This window comes from Dromaius novaehollandiae, chromosome 3, assembly GCF_036370855.1.
Source record: "Dromaius novaehollandiae isolate bDroNov1 chromosome 3, bDroNov1.hap1, whole genome shotgun sequence".
NCBI lineage: Eukaryota > Metazoa > Chordata > Aves > Casuariiformes > Dromaiidae > Dromaius > Dromaius novaehollandiae.
The window spans coordinates 14509550-14527676 of record NC_088100.1 but is presented as its reverse complement, the minus strand read 5'-3'; the positions used below and the strand labels follow the sequence as shown (position 1 = coordinate 14527676).

The 18127-nt window shown below is 36.7% G+C and overlaps 1 protein-coding gene across 2 annotated transcripts in view; it reads right to left on the bottom strand.

Moving 5' to 3' along the window:
• Positions 1-8751: 8751 nt before the first annotated feature.
• The window catches only part of NBAS (NBAS subunit of NRZ tethering complex), a 186031-nt gene continuing 176655 nt past the window's right edge, over positions 8752-18127 (bottom strand). For both annotated transcript variants that reach the window (XM_064508451.1, XM_026097158.2), the window contains exon 52: positions 8752-9533. In XM_064508451.1, the coding sequence (XP_064364521.1) occupies positions 9258-9533 (276 nt within the window). In that variant the 3' untranslated portion in view covers positions 8752-9257. The remainder of the gene's footprint in view (positions 9534-18127) is intronic.

Here is an 18127-nt window from a genome sequence, read left to right as displayed (position 1 = left end):
GCTCTGTAAACACTGGAGGCTATAACTATTCAACTTATCTTAAAGGTTACACCTTTAATTACACCTCTCTTTCCCTCATTATTCTCATATTGCTTTATTCTGGTTAAGACTTCATAGATTTGAATTTGGGAAGAGCTAAAGAAATTGCACTGAGGTGATTTCAGGATTACAAAATCCAGTTTGGTGACTTCCACTCACCTGCAGATTTAATCTGCAATTATTGAAGTGTAATTAAAACCAGAAGCTGAACCTAGCTGTTGCAATAACTAACATGGTGATGAAAGGAAGCCTTCCCAAGTAAATTAATTGTTGAGACAAATTGGTGGGACCATTTCGTTTGGGACAAACTACATACATAGGGCAATAGATTGGACTGGTATTGCAATCCAGGAGAAATATGTACTCTATGCCATCAGAGGCGATGTATTTCCCAACAGCATGGAACAGTCTTTAGACCTTTAGTAAAAGTCTCAAATGATAAAATCCCCTCAAAAACAAAAGGCAGACCCAGAACATTGCCAGTGTCTTAGGTCACAGCAATAGCAGAGAATTTGACATTCCGAGTTGATTCTGCTTCCCCTTTAGTTTCACTGTTAACAATCCCAGAAACCAGGAGCCTTTTCCAAAAGGTGCTGGATTCACTGATATCAGAGAGAACCTGAGTGAGCTGGAAAACACATTTTAAAAGGTGGTCTCTACATTTCAGGTCTGAAGTTGAACAGATTGAGCTGCTGCTGCTTGTACTCTTTTGTGGATATAAAAGACTTTCAGTCTTCAGGGGCCTCAGTCTACAACAAAGCTGAAACTAAGACTTCTGTGTAAGCAGGACTCATGCTCTCTTTCCTGGCTCCTTTAATTTTTCAGTTTAGATTAGGGAAACACAATTTTCTTTAAGTAAATAGTAACTCAGCACGTTCAAAGCAGGATCTTGCAGTACAGAAAGTTTATCAAAAGTATCAGCTATTTTTAGAAGCCTCATGATGGCGACCAAAAAGTTTTTTATTGGCATTTCATGGAATTAGATGTAAACTCATTGTGTTAGAAAGCTCCTGCAGTTCGTAAAGTGCTAACTGCAAAAGTTGTTTCTTTATCCACTTTCTTTATTCAATACTGCCGAATTTATACATGAATACGATTATGGAAAGATAAGAGGAAAAGGAACTACTGTTTCTTGCTTCAGAAAGGACTAATGGCTTCAATAAGACTTCTACAAACTGATGTCATGAGTTAAAAACAACCCTTTCCCTCTGTCTCCCTCTCCTTTAAACCAGATAAGGAGCAATACATAGTATAAGAAAATATCAAAGGTAAAAATAAGTACCAGATAAAATGTTGCTTGACATTTACTGAAATCTCAGAAACACTAAAGGAGCTTATTTTCCACATTCCCTCCAGAAAGTCACTGAAAAAAAGAACTTCTGAAAAAACTTCCTGTTCATTTCTAAGAAGATGTACATTTAAAGCAATCACAGATATTTCTTCACTTTCTTTGAAAAAGGGGAGAGTCAGATTGCCCAGATCCAGGGCATAAGCACAACACTCCCATTTAACGAGGTGCAGTCTACCCTCCCTTGTCTGTGCGATTTTTCCCTGCTAATTGGCACATAAAGCCAAACTTTTATTTGAGCTACAAACCATTAAATAAAGGTGGTGAAAAACAAATCCAACTGGGGAGTTGTGGTGAGAAATGTAAAAGACATCGCCAACTTGGTATGATACTTACTGGTTAGGCCAAGCAAATGTGAGCAGAATCTATGCAGACAAGTTGAATGTTATCACAAAGTTCAGTCCTTTCTCTAAGCACTTTTCCTTTAGCGCATAACGTAAATATTTTGTGCCAGGGATCATATATGTACATATGATTTCCATATCAAGCACAAAACAGTTCACAGTTAAGGTATATGCTAGTTGCTAATCAGCAGCCCTCCAGATGGAATGCAAATCTGAAAACCCAAAGGATTTTGTATAGCCAGTGTACCACTAAGAATAGTGCTATGGAAAAGTCCACAGCCAAAGTCTAATCTGTTTCATGTGATCACATCAGTTGCTTTTCTGTCACTAACCACCCCACTTAAATACATATATATATATATATATATATATATATATATACATATATACACACACACACACACACACACACTTTAGAGTTTCCTTCCTCTGGAGATCTATTGCGTCAGTGAAGATATAGATTACACCTGAATTTGAAGCTAAAAACAACTAAGGACTTAAATTTTGAAATCTCTTGAATCTTTGCAGACTGGACACTATTCAATATGGGAAGCCACAACTCACAATCACTTTCAGTTTTTCATGCAATTATGTACAGCAACTTTAATAGTGAAAGAAAGTGCTGAAAACTGAGAAGTTGCATCTTAAAGAGGAACACGGTTCAACTTTTGTTAAGGACCAGCTGTCACACTTATACCTCCAAAGTCCAAACTGGCCCTGGTTAGTTTTTGCTACATTTTTCTCTGCCATGTCTTTACTATAAATAACACTTAAAGCAACACTATGGCAAACATTCATCCAATGCTTAAGTGAATGGAATAAGTTGCAGAAGACACACTAGCAGGACTGGACCTTAAATTGCACTACCATTCCCTTTCTAAGGTTATACAGAATACTGCCTATATATCACCGACATACTACTGAAAGTTGCACACTGTTGTGTTTTTTTCCTCTACTGCCAGAACCAGCGCAGATGGTGCTACCAGATTAATTAAAATCACCCCCCAGTTTCATTCGCAGTTTGTGTTCTGTATTGTTCTCCCATTTAGACTAAACTCCTTCTGCTTATTTGTTTTCAAGCATTACTTTTTATTTTTAAACAGCATACATCTGCTTTGCTCATTACAATAAATATTTTACATGCACATTATGTAGATGAAGATTCTTGCAGTAAAGGCTACCATGCAGTTTTCTGTATCTGTTGCAAAGGACATTGCACTATAAATCAGAGCTCTGTGTGAAGCTAGTTTCAGTGTTATTTTGCCTTGTAAGCATGGGAAGCCTGTGAGATTAGACTAAGAGGACACTCATTGACAGGGTGTCAGCAAAGCCTGGCAGAAGATATTGATTCCAAAGGGAAAGGAATACAAGTTAAATAAGACAATTCAATTTTAATGGTAATTACATATTTATGTTAGGGTTTTTTAATATACTGACTTCCACCATTAAATCTTACTTTCTCAGAAATTACCACTAATTGTTTCCCTCTTTTTCTTTATAAATAGTGTACCAGGTCTAATTTATTACTGCCTTTGTGCTTTGAGAAAAGAGGATGGTTTGCACCAACTGCTATCAGGAATCATTTTAGCATTTCATATCTTCAGAAGAATGAATCTCAGTTGAATATTTAGCTTTGCTGGAGCTAGCCATGCTGACCAGTGAATAAATTGGACATATCAATTCCTAAAGGCTTCTTCAATTAACACTACATATAAATTGATTATATCTTGAAAAAATAATACTAGCCTTCGTGTATCATGTATTGATAAGTGATACAAGCAGCAGGGTACGGTAATGAAGTACATGTGCAACAGAGCAGCTGTTATGTGTCTGCTATCAACTCCCAGGCAGCTTCTGAAAGTACAGCCTCTATTTTTAGGTAGAAACATTGACTAGGTCGTTAGGTGTAACCATCCCTCAGCTGGACATAACCTCAGACTTTATCGTCTGTTTGCACAGCTTAGTGCATGCTATGAAGGTTGAGTCAATAAGGAGTAATACTCTCCTCTGTTCAGACAGCATAGCCATTAGCTCAAGCCATCCCCTTAGTTATCCAGTCCCAGAGCAAGTGAGGAAAAGTGACAGAAAAAATTTATAACCATGAGAAGAAAACAAATAAGATTTTCAGGTTTCTGAATGTCACAGTGGTCAGAGGTTTCCAAGGGGGATTTTTTCTGTAAATTCTTAGCTCTGTTATAATTGCCTTAAAAAAAAAAAAAAAAAAAAAAAGAAAAAAAAAAACACCAAAACCACCACTCAGTACTCCATCCCCAACCAGTGCAACTGAGCATCATCAAGGAACAACATGTGAAAGTTGAAGGCACTGAGCTCTTGTGGAGAATGAAGCCATGTTAACAGATACAATAACCAAGCAAATGGGAAGAGCTCGTTTCTGGCCAGCTGTAGGAACTTTACCTTCTCTTCTGCTTTTAGATTTACAAATGCCTTATCTTAGGCAAAATAAGCTAGCTGCTTCCAACTGCAGGCAGTTTCTGAAGACACAAGTTTACTGTTTTCTGTACCTACAAGAGGGCATTAAAGGCATCAAAGTGTGCTGATAAAGACAAGCTTTTGAGTAAGGATGAGGACTGGATGAACAACGGTAGAGGTCTTTATGAAACTAATTGGCTGAGTGATAAACAGGCAAACAGACTCTAAACTAACTCTAAGATGATATACATAAGAAAAATAATCCTTTTACATATGCAGCAATGGATACGCAGCTGACTGCTACCAATGTGCAGTTAGAGCTCAGGATGATACCAAGTAATCCTATCTAAATACTACCTCAGTGCTCCATAACAGTCAAAAAAAAATCAAACTGAAAAACATTTTTATGCCATTACGTGAACCTTAGATGTGTCTGCAATATTCAAGACAAGGCATGGTTCCATGAAATGAAGGAGGCATGATGAAAACATGTAAGGGGAGGTGGTTCTTCACATGGAAGTTTATGAAAAGTTGGGCATGTATATCACAAGTTTCTTTAAAAAGTCATACAACCATGGAAGTGAGACAGGTCTCAGAGCTTTACTAAAAATTTATAGATTCTCTTAAAAAAAAAAAAAAAGAAAAAAAAAAGTAGTGGAATTAAGGAGCCTGAGAATTGTTACCATAGGAAACGTGGCACACAATGCTACGGCAATAAATACATTCTTAAAGACGAAACACTTCTAGTTTTGTGTTCACTCCCTTCCCTCAGAATCTATCAGTCTATCATCCACCAGTATGAGAAGTTAGATGTTACGTGCTGTGTGTTTTGCAGTGAAACATAACCCTGACAAAATCCTTATCCTTTTCCACTTACATTGATTGTTGTGCCTATTTTGATGATGTCCTGTCTTTGATTTGCTCTCTGCTAGACCTTTCTTATTCAGTACTCACCTGCTGCCAGACAGAAGAAAGTAAAATCTTCAGTTTCTACCTGGTCTGCTGTCATCCTGCGCTTCTGCATACACAACATATTATTTGGGAGAACAGTTGGCTGGTAGTAACTCACCATTACTCTCTTTCTCAGGAGTAAATAGCCCAAGGCATCACCCGACACTGTTTTGTGGTAACAGAGGCACAGTTATTGCCTACATGCAGTTTAACAAAATGTGACCTCGCACAGAATACCAGGCCAGGCTGTTGTATTTGGAAGGGATAAGAATAGTAGAGGTAAACAAATAGAAAACAAGTTTGAGAAATGATTGTGTTTTTGCAAGCACAGGAGTTTTTACCCCTATGATGAAGGCATCCATATTCTATGTCCATCCTCTCAGTGTCTTTTGGCAGTGCAAAATGCTAGAAATGATAAATCACAGAAAGAATCATGAATCATTATACAAGGAAAAATTCAGAATCACATGTAGTTATTGCACTCATTGAATTGCATTGTTTTCGTGTATAAATACAGAAGTGTCAACTCTGCTTCTGTTTGCAGCAACATACTCTCCCCACTCATGATTTCCATCAGGGAAAGGAATTGTGAGTTATGATCTTTCTTCTCTAATCTCTAGTTCTGCTTGTCCAAAAGAAAGGTTTTTGTTTTGCTGCTTTGGTGCATTTAACAAGGCAACAAAAAGCTCTTCAAAGATGCAAACAGTATCAGTCTTTTTCAGGCAAAAAAAGAATTACCTGCCCTAGAGATCATTGCTCCTGGAGGCAAAACTGAACTCTTTATTCACCTACATTTGGGAGTGCAAGTATCTCCAGAGCCTGCACTTGTTTTAGGTAAAAGAACAGGTCAGGTCATGCTGTATTCTGAGCAGATCCTGACTGCAAATCAAGTGAATTGATAAAACTGAACCATCTCAAATGCCAGTTCAACTCTTCGATATTACTGGGTTTCCTCTGGCTTATTAATAGTACTAATACTCAAGGTGAGTTTCTCGTCCTTTAAAAACACCACCACAATGGCATTCGCTAGTGTATCTTAACCACTCCCAGAGTCTCAAACCTAAAATAGTAAATTCCACCATACAGCAGACACTAAAAAGCTGGGATGTGCATACACTTGCTATGTGCCTCTTCTTTCCTCATTATGAGCAGAAGCTCACACCTAAATAAAAGTTCTCATTCTGTGGAAGATGCACTAAGATAGGCTAATCACTTTGGATGTATAAAACTGTTTTAAACTAAAAAAAACCTGTTCCTTACTGATGAAAAGTTTTGAATATAAAATAAATCAGGAGTGGACCTGGCTGGAAAGAAAAACATTTATCTCGGATTTGTAACGCCAGCAAAATAGAACATGGACAGAAGACCAATAACACTCATTAGAGCTTTATCTACAGCTCAGCTCCAAAGTGACACTAAACACAAACTTTACATGATCGTGGATGAGGCTGGTCAGACAATCTAGCAAAGAACATACTGACTGATCTGACAACAAGACATGCAGACAGACCAAAAAAGAAAAGCCTCATAAAGGACAGACATATTGTCTACGGAATAATCAAAGATTTTCTTGCTGGAGGTAAGTTTTACAGTTTGCCTGCATCTACTGATTTCCTGTTATCTTTCATTATGTAAGTCCTTCTTTTGTTTTCTCTGCAATTCTGATATACTTCATTTTTCCTTCAGATAGTAATTCAAACCTGATGCAGAAATTAGTCTGGGGCTCTTGGGACTGTTAGTGTAAGAGAACAGAATTAAAGCCACACACCTGGATGACATAAATTTGAATGTGGCGCATATATCATACAGGGATGATAAAACTTCCCTTAAAACACTGAAGGACAGGTGACCAACAAGTACAAAGAAACAAGTTAACAATCTGAAGAATTAAAGCATTACTAAACATCACATTAAGAATCCCAAGTAAGATGCGAAGTAAGGTTAACATAGAAACAATTTTCACAATCAGCAAAAGACTCCAAGTCAAAGATGATGCAAATAAGAACCAGTTTGGTTCTACAAATCTTGTCTCCCATTTCTGTATCCTGAAGCCTAGGAAAGAACTCAGTAATACAAATTTGTTATAAAATAGCTACTTTAAGTTCTTAATGCACTCTTCTCCCTTCTTTATAAATCAAGCTGACAGTTATAAAGAAGTGTAGGATTTATAAAGAAGGTAAGATGTAGAAACTACTGCCTTAATAAAGTAAGCTTGTTATTATCTTGCATGATGAAGCAAGATAATGTCTGGCTACCCCAAATAACAGAATGCTCAGACAAGAGCGTCACTGCTGAAGCACAGAGCAAGCACACCTGCACCAGATCCCTGTAATGCCACTAGGATCTCCTACACTGTGTTCTAGGATCCAAGCGAGCTTGCTTATTAGTGGGGAGGCAGGCCAAACCTGAGCTGCCATTGCACGTTTATATAGTCCTATTTGGGTATATATGCACGGCACTAAATATGGAGACACTTAAGTTACTAAAGCCAAATGTCAGATCAGGTCAACACTGAAGGAGACCAGGCAAGGTTTAGGCATCTGGGGACCGGCCATAATGCTGGAAGTCTAGTCCTGAGACCTCTCTGCTGGCTTCAGTTCATGGCATCTAAGTATCTCCATGCCATATGAAGGCTTGGACCTGAGCTAGGCCTGGAAATGGTAAAATATACTGGCATTGTATTGCATCCACACCAAATTTTGATTGAATATTAGTGTTAGCAGAACAAATCACCAGTGTCTGTACTGGACATAGTATATCCATCTAAGCCACCTATGAACTGCAATCACTGCATTGGAAGTTTTTTTGTTTTTTTGTTTTTGAGGAGAAAAGGCTTCCGAGCTGTGTGGGTGGCAATAGCAGCATCCCGATGCCTACAAGAAGGTTATCAGGAAGGTTCCAGTTGGATATAAGCAAAAAGCTCTGCATCATGAGGACAGTCAAGCAGTGGGACAGGTTGCCAAGAGAAGTTGTGCAGTCTCCCTAGACGTCTTCTACACCTGACTGGAAAAACTGAGCAACCTGTCCTGTCCTTATAGATGACCCTGCTCTGAGCAAGAGGCTGGGCTAGATGACACCCAGAGATCCCTTCTAGATCTGTTATCCTATGATCCTATGTTGTTTAATGTTGCTCTGCATTACTGCAAAATTGCATCAAAATTAGGCTGTAACACAAAATTAGGAAAAAGATTTACAGATTAATTTTAACAGCAAAGTCCTACAAACACATGGAAACATCAAAACCTTCTGGTAAAACAGGCAGTGGGTAATGGATAGACATCCCCCTTGTTAAGAAACTCAGAAAATAAACTGAAATAAATACTTTGCCATATTAAAAAAAAAGAAGTAATATGGAAATAAAAATGCATCTACATAATTTTTCAGATCTCAGGAAAAATATATGTGAAATACTTTGAAAGCGTATACACAAAAGGTGTCAACAAATATTGAGGATTTCAGATGAGGTTTCCCAAATTATAGAGAAAAACACCTCAAAGACTAGAACACTTTCAAAACACAGAAAAGTTCAGCTTGTCCTTATGAATAAACATCACTGAGGAGAGACAGGAATTTCAGAAAAAGTAGTTAGAGAAAAAAAATATGCATCTGTCTAGAAGAGGGAAAAAAAGAGAGGCTACAGTAAATGCAAAATATTTTACTTATTGCAAACAAAAGCTGTGATAACAACATTGTGCAATACCAAATTTTAAGATTCTGAAATTCTCAGAAATTACTTCTCATTGTGATTTCTTGCTCCATATATCTTTATAATTATATTTATATTTTACATTATGACAAGAGTAAATTAGTTACAGAAATTGAGACAAATTGAATATAACCTGCCAGATCACTGATGTTTCATTTCCATGTCACAGAGGGTAATCACTTAACAGTTTTCTCCAGTCTGAAAGCTTTTATCAGATTCAGTGACTGGCTAGCCACGCAACAGAATGAGACTGTCTGAACCAATACACTTTTTCCAAACAATTAGAAGTACATGAGAATCCACTGTAAATGTGCTGTTAGCATATTCCACAAAATGTAGGTACGGATAAGAAATTTTATTACTTCACTAGAACAACAATTTCTCTCTTTTATAGAAGGCCTCCAGGTAAAAGGCAGACGAATGAATAATTCCAGCATTTTTAGATCCAATGCTGAATAGCCTGGAGGGCGGTAGTAAAAGTCCTGAGTGCGGGATGAGTCCCTCTATGAGACATCAGGAGGGACCCTGCCTCTGCGTTGAACCCTGCTTCTTTGAGCTGCTTTGCTATTTCCTCAACATCCCAGCCTCCTTCGTCCTGTTTAGCCAGTAAGTGGTCAATAAGGTGAGGATAGAAAGCCGTAGATACGCATTTTACCACTAACTTTGCATTGAGGAGCAAGGAAAGTATTTCAGCATCGCAGTTGGAATCATCAACCTACAAAGAAAGAAAAATCCACAGTAATTAAAAATGAATTACTCGATACATCTATCGACAAGAACATGACTGCCGTAATAGCACAGCCTAACCTTGAAAGCAATCCACACAGAACACTGTGTCATCTCAATGACAACGATGCACACCTTGCATATTTCAAAATATTTAAAGGTATACCTTAACAGTCTCTATTACATTAATAGTTGACTTGCAAAAGTTACTTCATATTAAGGAAGGAGGATGCTCAACAGCCTAAGATTACATGACAAGCTTTACAGATTTTTGACAGGTTCTCAGCCCTCAGTGCAGAACGGGCAACACCTTCATCTCCATAAAAGAAAGACCCTGAGCTAGGTCAGACCAGAACAAATTAGATTTCAGACACCTTATTAATATGATACATTGCATTCCACGTAGACAACATTCTCAGACTCAGCCAGGTTTTCTAAAGTTTTGGCACTTGCAGCAAGGATCAGGTTTTCCAAATTATACAGCTTATTTTTAAAAGATTGGGAGCATGCACCTGCTACCACTGTGAGGCACTCTGAATGCCTCAAAAAAATGTGGCTACTTGTTTACCATGACAAGATAGTCTCTTGAAAATCTAGTCTATCACTTTACAAATAACACCATAAATTAAAATAGAATTTAAAATATTTTGTAAAGTAAATCTTTCCTAGGTTCTTTGAAATGCAGTGTTGTTTTAATCAGTGTTCTATCACTTCAAGAAGTGCAACAAAACAACACAGAATAATAAAAAGAGCCAAATGAGTGGCAGAAAATGGTCATTTTTCTAAGACTTCATCCACATCCTACCAAATTACAAATACACTAATCAAATGGCTGTATTTATAAAACTATTTTTCAGTTAAAAAAAAATGTCTATTCAGCCCGTTTTATTTTCTAAAGCATTTGTGTACTACATTACATGGCTGATATCAGAGTATCAGTGATTAAAACAATCCTGTGATCCTCTGATGTGGTACCACTTCTCAAGATCATTTCAGCTACCACTGTTGAGAGACCACAGGAAGCGACTACGATGTACCAGGAGATTTGGCCACTGACATTTGACAATGGAACTTAAGACACTTTTGATCTAATTAGCACCACAAATCATTTAATCCTGATTCTTTTCAGGACAGCATCTAAAGCTTCCTCGTCTCTGTTTTAGTTCAAGCTACAACAGCGCAAAGCTTAGCTTCCTCATGTTCTTGGCACCACCCACCCCCAGGACATTACAATGAGTGCATTGTAACAGGCACTTCTCTCTTATAACCCAATTCTTTATTCCACAAGATTTCTACCACCATTTTTCAGACTGCGATGTAATTAACAATACCAATTTAGATTTTTTTTATCATTATTTATTCTTCCAGGAAGATTAAACTTAACTATGATCTATTAGTCCAGAAAACCAAACTTGCTGATAAAAATCTCAGACGTATACACTGTGAGAGACCATGCACACCATTTAACTTTGGCCACCAAAGTACAAATCAGAACAAGTAAGTAACCTTCTCTTGAATGCATGTCATGGCAAGACACCAAGTTTTGGCACCTAACTTGGAGGAATCAATACTCCATTTGTATGTAGAGGAACACAGAGTTCATAAGCAACTATTAGCTAGCTCCATTGAAATCAATGAGAAATCTGCCACTAACTTCAAAAGAAAGCACTTCCTTTGAAGCACCCACAAATTCTTTTAGAAGAAAGGTATTTATTGTATCTAATTACTCTAGACTAAGGAATGATAATGATGTTTTTCTTCTGTTAAAGAGCTGAAAAGTCAGCATGATGACTGAAAGGATGCATGTGATAAGCAAAGGAAATTGAATAATTTGTTGATCTATACTTTGGAAGAGATGCACTCTTTACAATATTAAATATAATTAAAACAAGAAAGAGACTGAACATGAAATACTGTAGCATGAAAAGCTGCTATACTTCATCAAGCACAAATCCTTATATAAAAAATTCCAGGTGTAGCTGTTCTCCAAATAACCCATCTTCCTACAGGTTAACCCAAATTTACCATCAACAACACATGATTATTACTTTCCTTTCACTATTTTCACTTCCTTAGGAATTTCAGGAGTCCTTCAAAAAAAAAGGATTGATTTATCATGTTAATCAGCAAAAGAGACTGCAGTTTCATCCTAATGTTACTTCTCCCATTATTTCCTTTAGGTATTTGTTTTTCTCTTCTTTCCACTGAAATCTTAAAAATAATCTTAATTTCTCCAAGTCTTCAGCATTTTCACAATTAGCTACACAAAAAACTCTAATGCTAATGCAACAACGCATAGCAGCTCTAGCCCCAGTTCACAGAACAGTTCCCAGAACGGTAGGGATGCCCACTTTAAGTTGCCTACTCTTTAAACCCTTAGGTACTAAATACTACTCTAAATTTCCACATGTCAATTATTGACATATTTTCCTGATGAAGATAGACTGATTAAATAAAATTCCTAATGTTGGCATCGTACAGCATACCACTCTGCACTCTAAACCATTATGCAGCCAGCTCTCCTCTTTTCTGAGGTGGGAGGCTGGAGGGATATTCTGTCTCACCTTTGAGTTCCACATGCTCTGTTCTTGACCTGCACAGAGGACTCAAGTTTATGCAGTGCTACAGTGTTTGATTTTATGGAAATAAAAAAAATCAGTAATTACAACAATGAGATTAACAATAGGATATGAAGTTTGATTTAAATTAGTTTTTTAGGCTATTATTCAGCCAATAAAAAGTACTAGAGATTACTGAAATTTCATACACTGAAAATCTAGAAAACAGAGACAGACAAGTCTGAAGGTAAAATATCTTTTAGCACAAGACAAAGTACAAGATAACTAAACCACTCAAAATCACTTAGACATACGAGCTATATTTATGAATATCAAGATGCCAGCATATAACACAAAAACATAACCACCTATATACATGCACAAACAAGATCATTGTGTCATTATACACATTTTTAAAAGCATATAAAAGGCTCTTGGCTGTGGCTGACAGCTCATACTCAAGCTCAAACAGTTCAGTAGATTAAACTGATTAACAATGGTTTCTATTTTCTGACTTCAAGGTTCTCAGAAGATCTGGTCAGAAAGATGAAACCTTTGTAATGTTTTTTATTCCAGGCCACTGGATGGAGACACAAGATGGCAACCAGATCTTGTGAACACATTTCACGTGACAAAGAGCACTGTCTTTTTCTGCAATGCTTCGGTAAGTGTGAGTGGAGCGTGACAGATGTGGGAGGAACACAGAGAAGTCAGTGTTTGATGAGAAATTTGTATAAAAATAGTCAGCTAAGGAAGCTAGAATATCTATTTGTTTTCATCAATTCTGCAATGCCACATCATGACAGTATGTTGGGTATCAGGTGTATATGAAACATAGTTAACCAATCTAAATAAAAGTGTGTGTATATATATGTGTGTATATACATGTATGTAAGCTTAAAGATACCTTATATGCTGAGCAGCAAAGATTGCATGATATTATAAAAATAAGACTTTAAAAAATTAAATCAATTTAAATGTATTTTAGGACTACATACATTTAAAATTAATTTTAAATTAGACCAATCAACATTAAAGGAAAAGCTTACCAAAATGATTTAAGGTAAATACAGGTAGCACATATTTAAAAGGAAAAAAACTACAGTATAGGGAGTACTAATATGGGTAAATGGCATTTGTGCAAGAAATAACTCAGCAAGCTAGGACTCTAGGACTCTCCAATCTAGAAAAGAGGCAGCTTAGGGAGTATATGACGTATATGAAAGATATCAGAGTGAGAGTATATAGGGATCGATGAAGCTTTTTTTCATAAAACAAGAATGATGAAGCATCAAATGAAGCTATCAGGATCAGATTAAAGTAGGATCAGAGTAAATAAAAGAAACAGGTTTGGGGAAACTGGACAAGATTGAGAAAGAAAACCACAGAGAGTTACTTAGTTCACAAACATACACAGCTAAAAATAACTGGAAGCTGGGAGAGTAACTTGCAATGTTATTTAAATTAGCACACATAGGTTGTAAGTATATACTCCTTGCATAAACATATACCAAATATTAGCCTACAGTAAACAACGACTCTCTGAATGCATTATATTTTCTTTTTCAAAATCCCTCCTTTGACAAAACTTGTAAAAAGAGAGTAAAATACAATTAAGATAATTACTGAAATCAACTTCAGGATCCCGCTATTAAAAAGCTGCTTCTTCTGGGCAGGGAGCAAAGGCATGTTCTTATTAATGAGTCATTTTTATCTGTCTGCATATGTAATGCCTTTCCTATCTCGAGATCCTAACAGTCTTAAAGCACTGGTTCCAGCAAAGCGACTGTAGCTGATCCCCAGCAGCAGTTTCCCAGTGATACGGCATGCAGCTGACTGCAGTTTAAGCAGATCTCAGAGATGCAGATATCTTTTACGCAAACGAATACACAGCCACTGTCTTTATCACGTGAACATGTGCATAAACCATCAACCACAATAATTCAGAAATTCAGATTCACTATGGTGAAAAAATGTTGTGTCTGTCTGGATTTTCATGCTGAGGATACTCAGTCTTTCATTAGCATGAAACCGGTTACTTTTGGAAGGCTTGAATAGAAGAAGCTTTAGCCATCTTTCCTTCAATAGGATTAAACAGCACATATTTAGTGTGGTGCCCATATACGCAGTATGCATGGGAACAAGGGGAAGAACTAATGGAGATACCTATGCTAAGGGGAGGAAATCTTGGCTTTCCTCTTTAATTTAGGTACCTGTTTAGGTAATAGTCAAAATTTACTGCTGAAGTCATTCAAAATGTGGGCATTCATATGGTATCTCTGATAACTAGTTCACTCTTTAAATTTAGATTGTGATGACTGATACCTTTTTATGGTAAACACATGCATATTTATCTAGAAAGTGAGAGATGAAGCATAAAAACAGAACTGCAACAGGTGCTCTCACCATTTTTGTTGAAGCAGTGCCACAGCACTCAGCTTTAACAGGGTTTGTACATTTTATCAATTCTCTTTAATGAAAAATTTATAAATGGTTCTGCAACTACAGATGAAAAACCACGTCTTGCCAAGGTTCTCTTGTAAGCAGAGACAGTGAATCTGCAAGTTTTTAAAAAAGGCTTAGATGCAAAACAGGTAAGTAAAGGTCAGCTCTGCCAAAGGCGGCAGCTCTTCTAACGTACTAGGACGAGGAGCTTAAGGCATGTAGAAAGCTTTACTGTTTAACTGCTGAGGCCTCCAAAATTTTGTGTGACCATGAAGAGAAGAACTTTGTGCATCCACTTTCCAGAAAACAAAACAAAAACTATAGGACTAAGTCCACATCTTATACCAGCACCCAATATTGTTATTGATCTCTAATACAGCCTACATCAACGTTATACCTAAACTTGATAGGACGCAAGCTATCCAGAAACATCTCTCCTATTGTGAGAATTTTGGACAAGCAAGAGCAGGTTAGAAGGTTCCTTCTGTCTTACAGAATAAGGGACAAGACAGGGTCTGGGTAATTCCCTGTCAGCACTTCTTGTGCAGGTGTCTAGAGGTTTCAGCATTATCAAAGGACAATATTTCATCCTGCTCTATGACTCCATAACTTCTGCATTATGAAATCTCTGCATTATGAAATATGGATACTAATGGAAAGATAAGAGACGCTGATGACAACAGCAGAAAAGAACCGAGCTCTCTCTTTCCCAGAGTATTAGCTCTACATGGTAAAGCGGTTGCAGAGGTAAAAACGGTTTTCATTTTATTCCTGAATGGAGTTCGTACAGCTAAAGGACAAATAAGATAAGACAGGAAAAGGGAGAGACTAGATCCTACCAGCCAGGGAAGAGATACTTGACATAACCACTATTAATTATATACATATAATTTTACAAGCTTTGCTTTAAAAGTGAAGCCACACAAAGTGAGTTGTCATAAATAGCAGAAGAGACTGTCTCAATGTCACTGGAAATTCCATTAATTTCACACATTCTTCATAATTTTCATATTACATTCTTCAGCAATGATTTTGTACAGATAGTCTCATTACTTCAAACTGAAAGTATAGTATGTAAACTGGATTAAGTTATTATTTTAGATTAATTAAAAATATTCTCTAGTTCTAATTTTTATTAAAGCCTTGGTTGAACGCTTGGACTTGCACTGATTACATTGGCTCTCATTTGTAAGCTGTTTTAACAATATACCTAGCAACAGGTAACAGAATATTTACTTGTTCTGTTAGAAGTACAGAAAATCCTTCCTGATGTTTCCAGCATCAAACAGACAGCACTAAAACCCTTCTCCAAAATAATCTGACTCTTAAATGCAAACTAAGTCCTATTGGCAGGAATAAGCTGCTTTAAATAATTTAAAATGATCCTTTTTTAATTATTCACCCACTATACTTAATACAGAGAAAGATTAGGTATTTCTGTTATCCAAAAATGTCAATTGGTAGTTTATAAAAGGATACACAATAAAAAGAACGGTTCGCAATCTCAAAAAAGCTTACACAAAATCTTGGTTGTTTTATTATAGGCAAAAGCTATACAATCCCTAGTATCAGCACTTCAACATCATCCTTTTAACTGTAAACATCCATAAAGCTGTCAGCAACATACAACAAATGGCTAACTAATACATCGTATCAGTGAGCAAGTGCTGTATTTTTCTCACAGCCATGTTTCTGAGCTGTGCTAGCACTATGTCAGGGAATCAATAGCTATGATTTCACTTTGCCAGATGTTATTTGTCCTTTTCCTGTTTAATGTAAACAGGAATGGGCTTCCTATGAAAAATTCATTACAAACTCTACCAAAAAAAAGTGTTAACAGTCCTATTGCTGTGTTTTTGGTAAGCACAAAGTACATACAAAATTATACTGAATAAACAACATTGACATGGCTAAGCAACACTTTTAGTAAAATACCAACTAACATAAACACAAGAGATGCATACAAAACAAGGAGAAAGAACTGTTTTCTAAACAATACAAGAAAAGCTTTTAAATTTATCATGGCAGTTTTCTGTGCTAGCTGCTTTTCTAATACCGATAGTGAATCTTACATACCGGCTAAGCTCCATGCCTGATGTAATCAAGTCAATATTTAAATTTTCATTGAGTTAAGAGGAAACCTTAGAGCAAGGCTAAATGCTGTGAAAATTCCAGGTTATGCACCACTGTTACAGAACTGTATGCACAAATTAACATTCTATTTAGAAGAAAAAAAAAGAAAATAGTTTATCAAGATGCCTCCTGCGTTAGAAGGCCAAAAATAAAATTATTTCAGGAATGCATAGGTATACTAAGTGCTTTGTATTAGTAAGATGATAATATGTTTCCTAGACCTAAAAGTTTTACTATAATTTAATCAACAGGTACTCAGAGACTGGAAAGGGAAGGTCAGTTAAGAGTGCAAGACAATTAGCAGCCATTCAGAGAACACTATTGTATGGCACTGTTCTTTAAAAATAGTTAAATAAAACGTATTCAGACGTAAATTCCTGATCGCCAGCTTAAGAGCTAGTCACTGACAGAGCATCTTTCACCTGTCAACAAAAAAGTTCATTGTAAAAGGTTAATGACAGCATACAGATGAGAAAGTGCAGGCATATATCAAATCCCCAATTACTCTTTTGTAAGATCGCCTTATTTAAAAAGTTATAAATGACTTACTTTGCAGATGCAAAATCTCAAACCGTGGGTGTTACAAGAAAAGTACCAATACAATGAAGAGAATCTATTGTTTTGGTGGTTAATATTTATAAAATTACTTTTGGGTGAAAATTCAGAGAATTTGCATTTTATTTGTATAAAAAACTGAACAGAAACACCTTCATAAAACCTCTGGTTCTTTGCTTAGAACAAACTCAGCTAGAAAATACTCCAAATTCATATCAGATGCTAACTTTAATATTGGAATTTTGATACAAGCAGCTCTATATTACACACAATATACACTGTCACTTTCCACAATCATTTTAAATTTCCATAGAAAACAAGTTAAAGCAGCTTGTGGTTCATCCATTACAGTAACTAAATAGTTCTGAAGGAAAATTAGCAAGGTACAAAATGGAGTCTGTGCTTCCAGATTTCTTGCTTCTCTGACTGGTCTTTACTGCTGTGTTCTGGAGACCTCCTGAAGGAGAAGCGGAAGGAGATACAACCTTCCTCCTGCAGCTGAGCATGCGCAAAAGGAGAAGGCTCCTGGAATACAATGTGCAGCAGCCAAAAAAAGATGGAGCCAATAGGGAGGAACAAGTGAGGAGGACAGATGCTTCAGGAGAAGGCTGAGAAGAGCAGGAGGCCAAGGATCTTTTCCAGGGAAGTGAGGGTGGTGTTAAAGCAGGGGATGGGATTGCATTAGGTTCGCTTTAACTCAAGAGTCTGAAAAACTTGTTGGAATGAATACAGCTAGAGTGCAAAGCCTGCCTAGAAGGTCTTTCAGAAAAGGGTGACCATTTGCCTACATTGTCTCTCATAGGTGAGGTGAGTTTTTTGTACTTAAAAAAAAAAAAAAAGAAAAATACTTTTTCAATCTGTATTCCAACAAATAACATTTTAAAAGATTTTG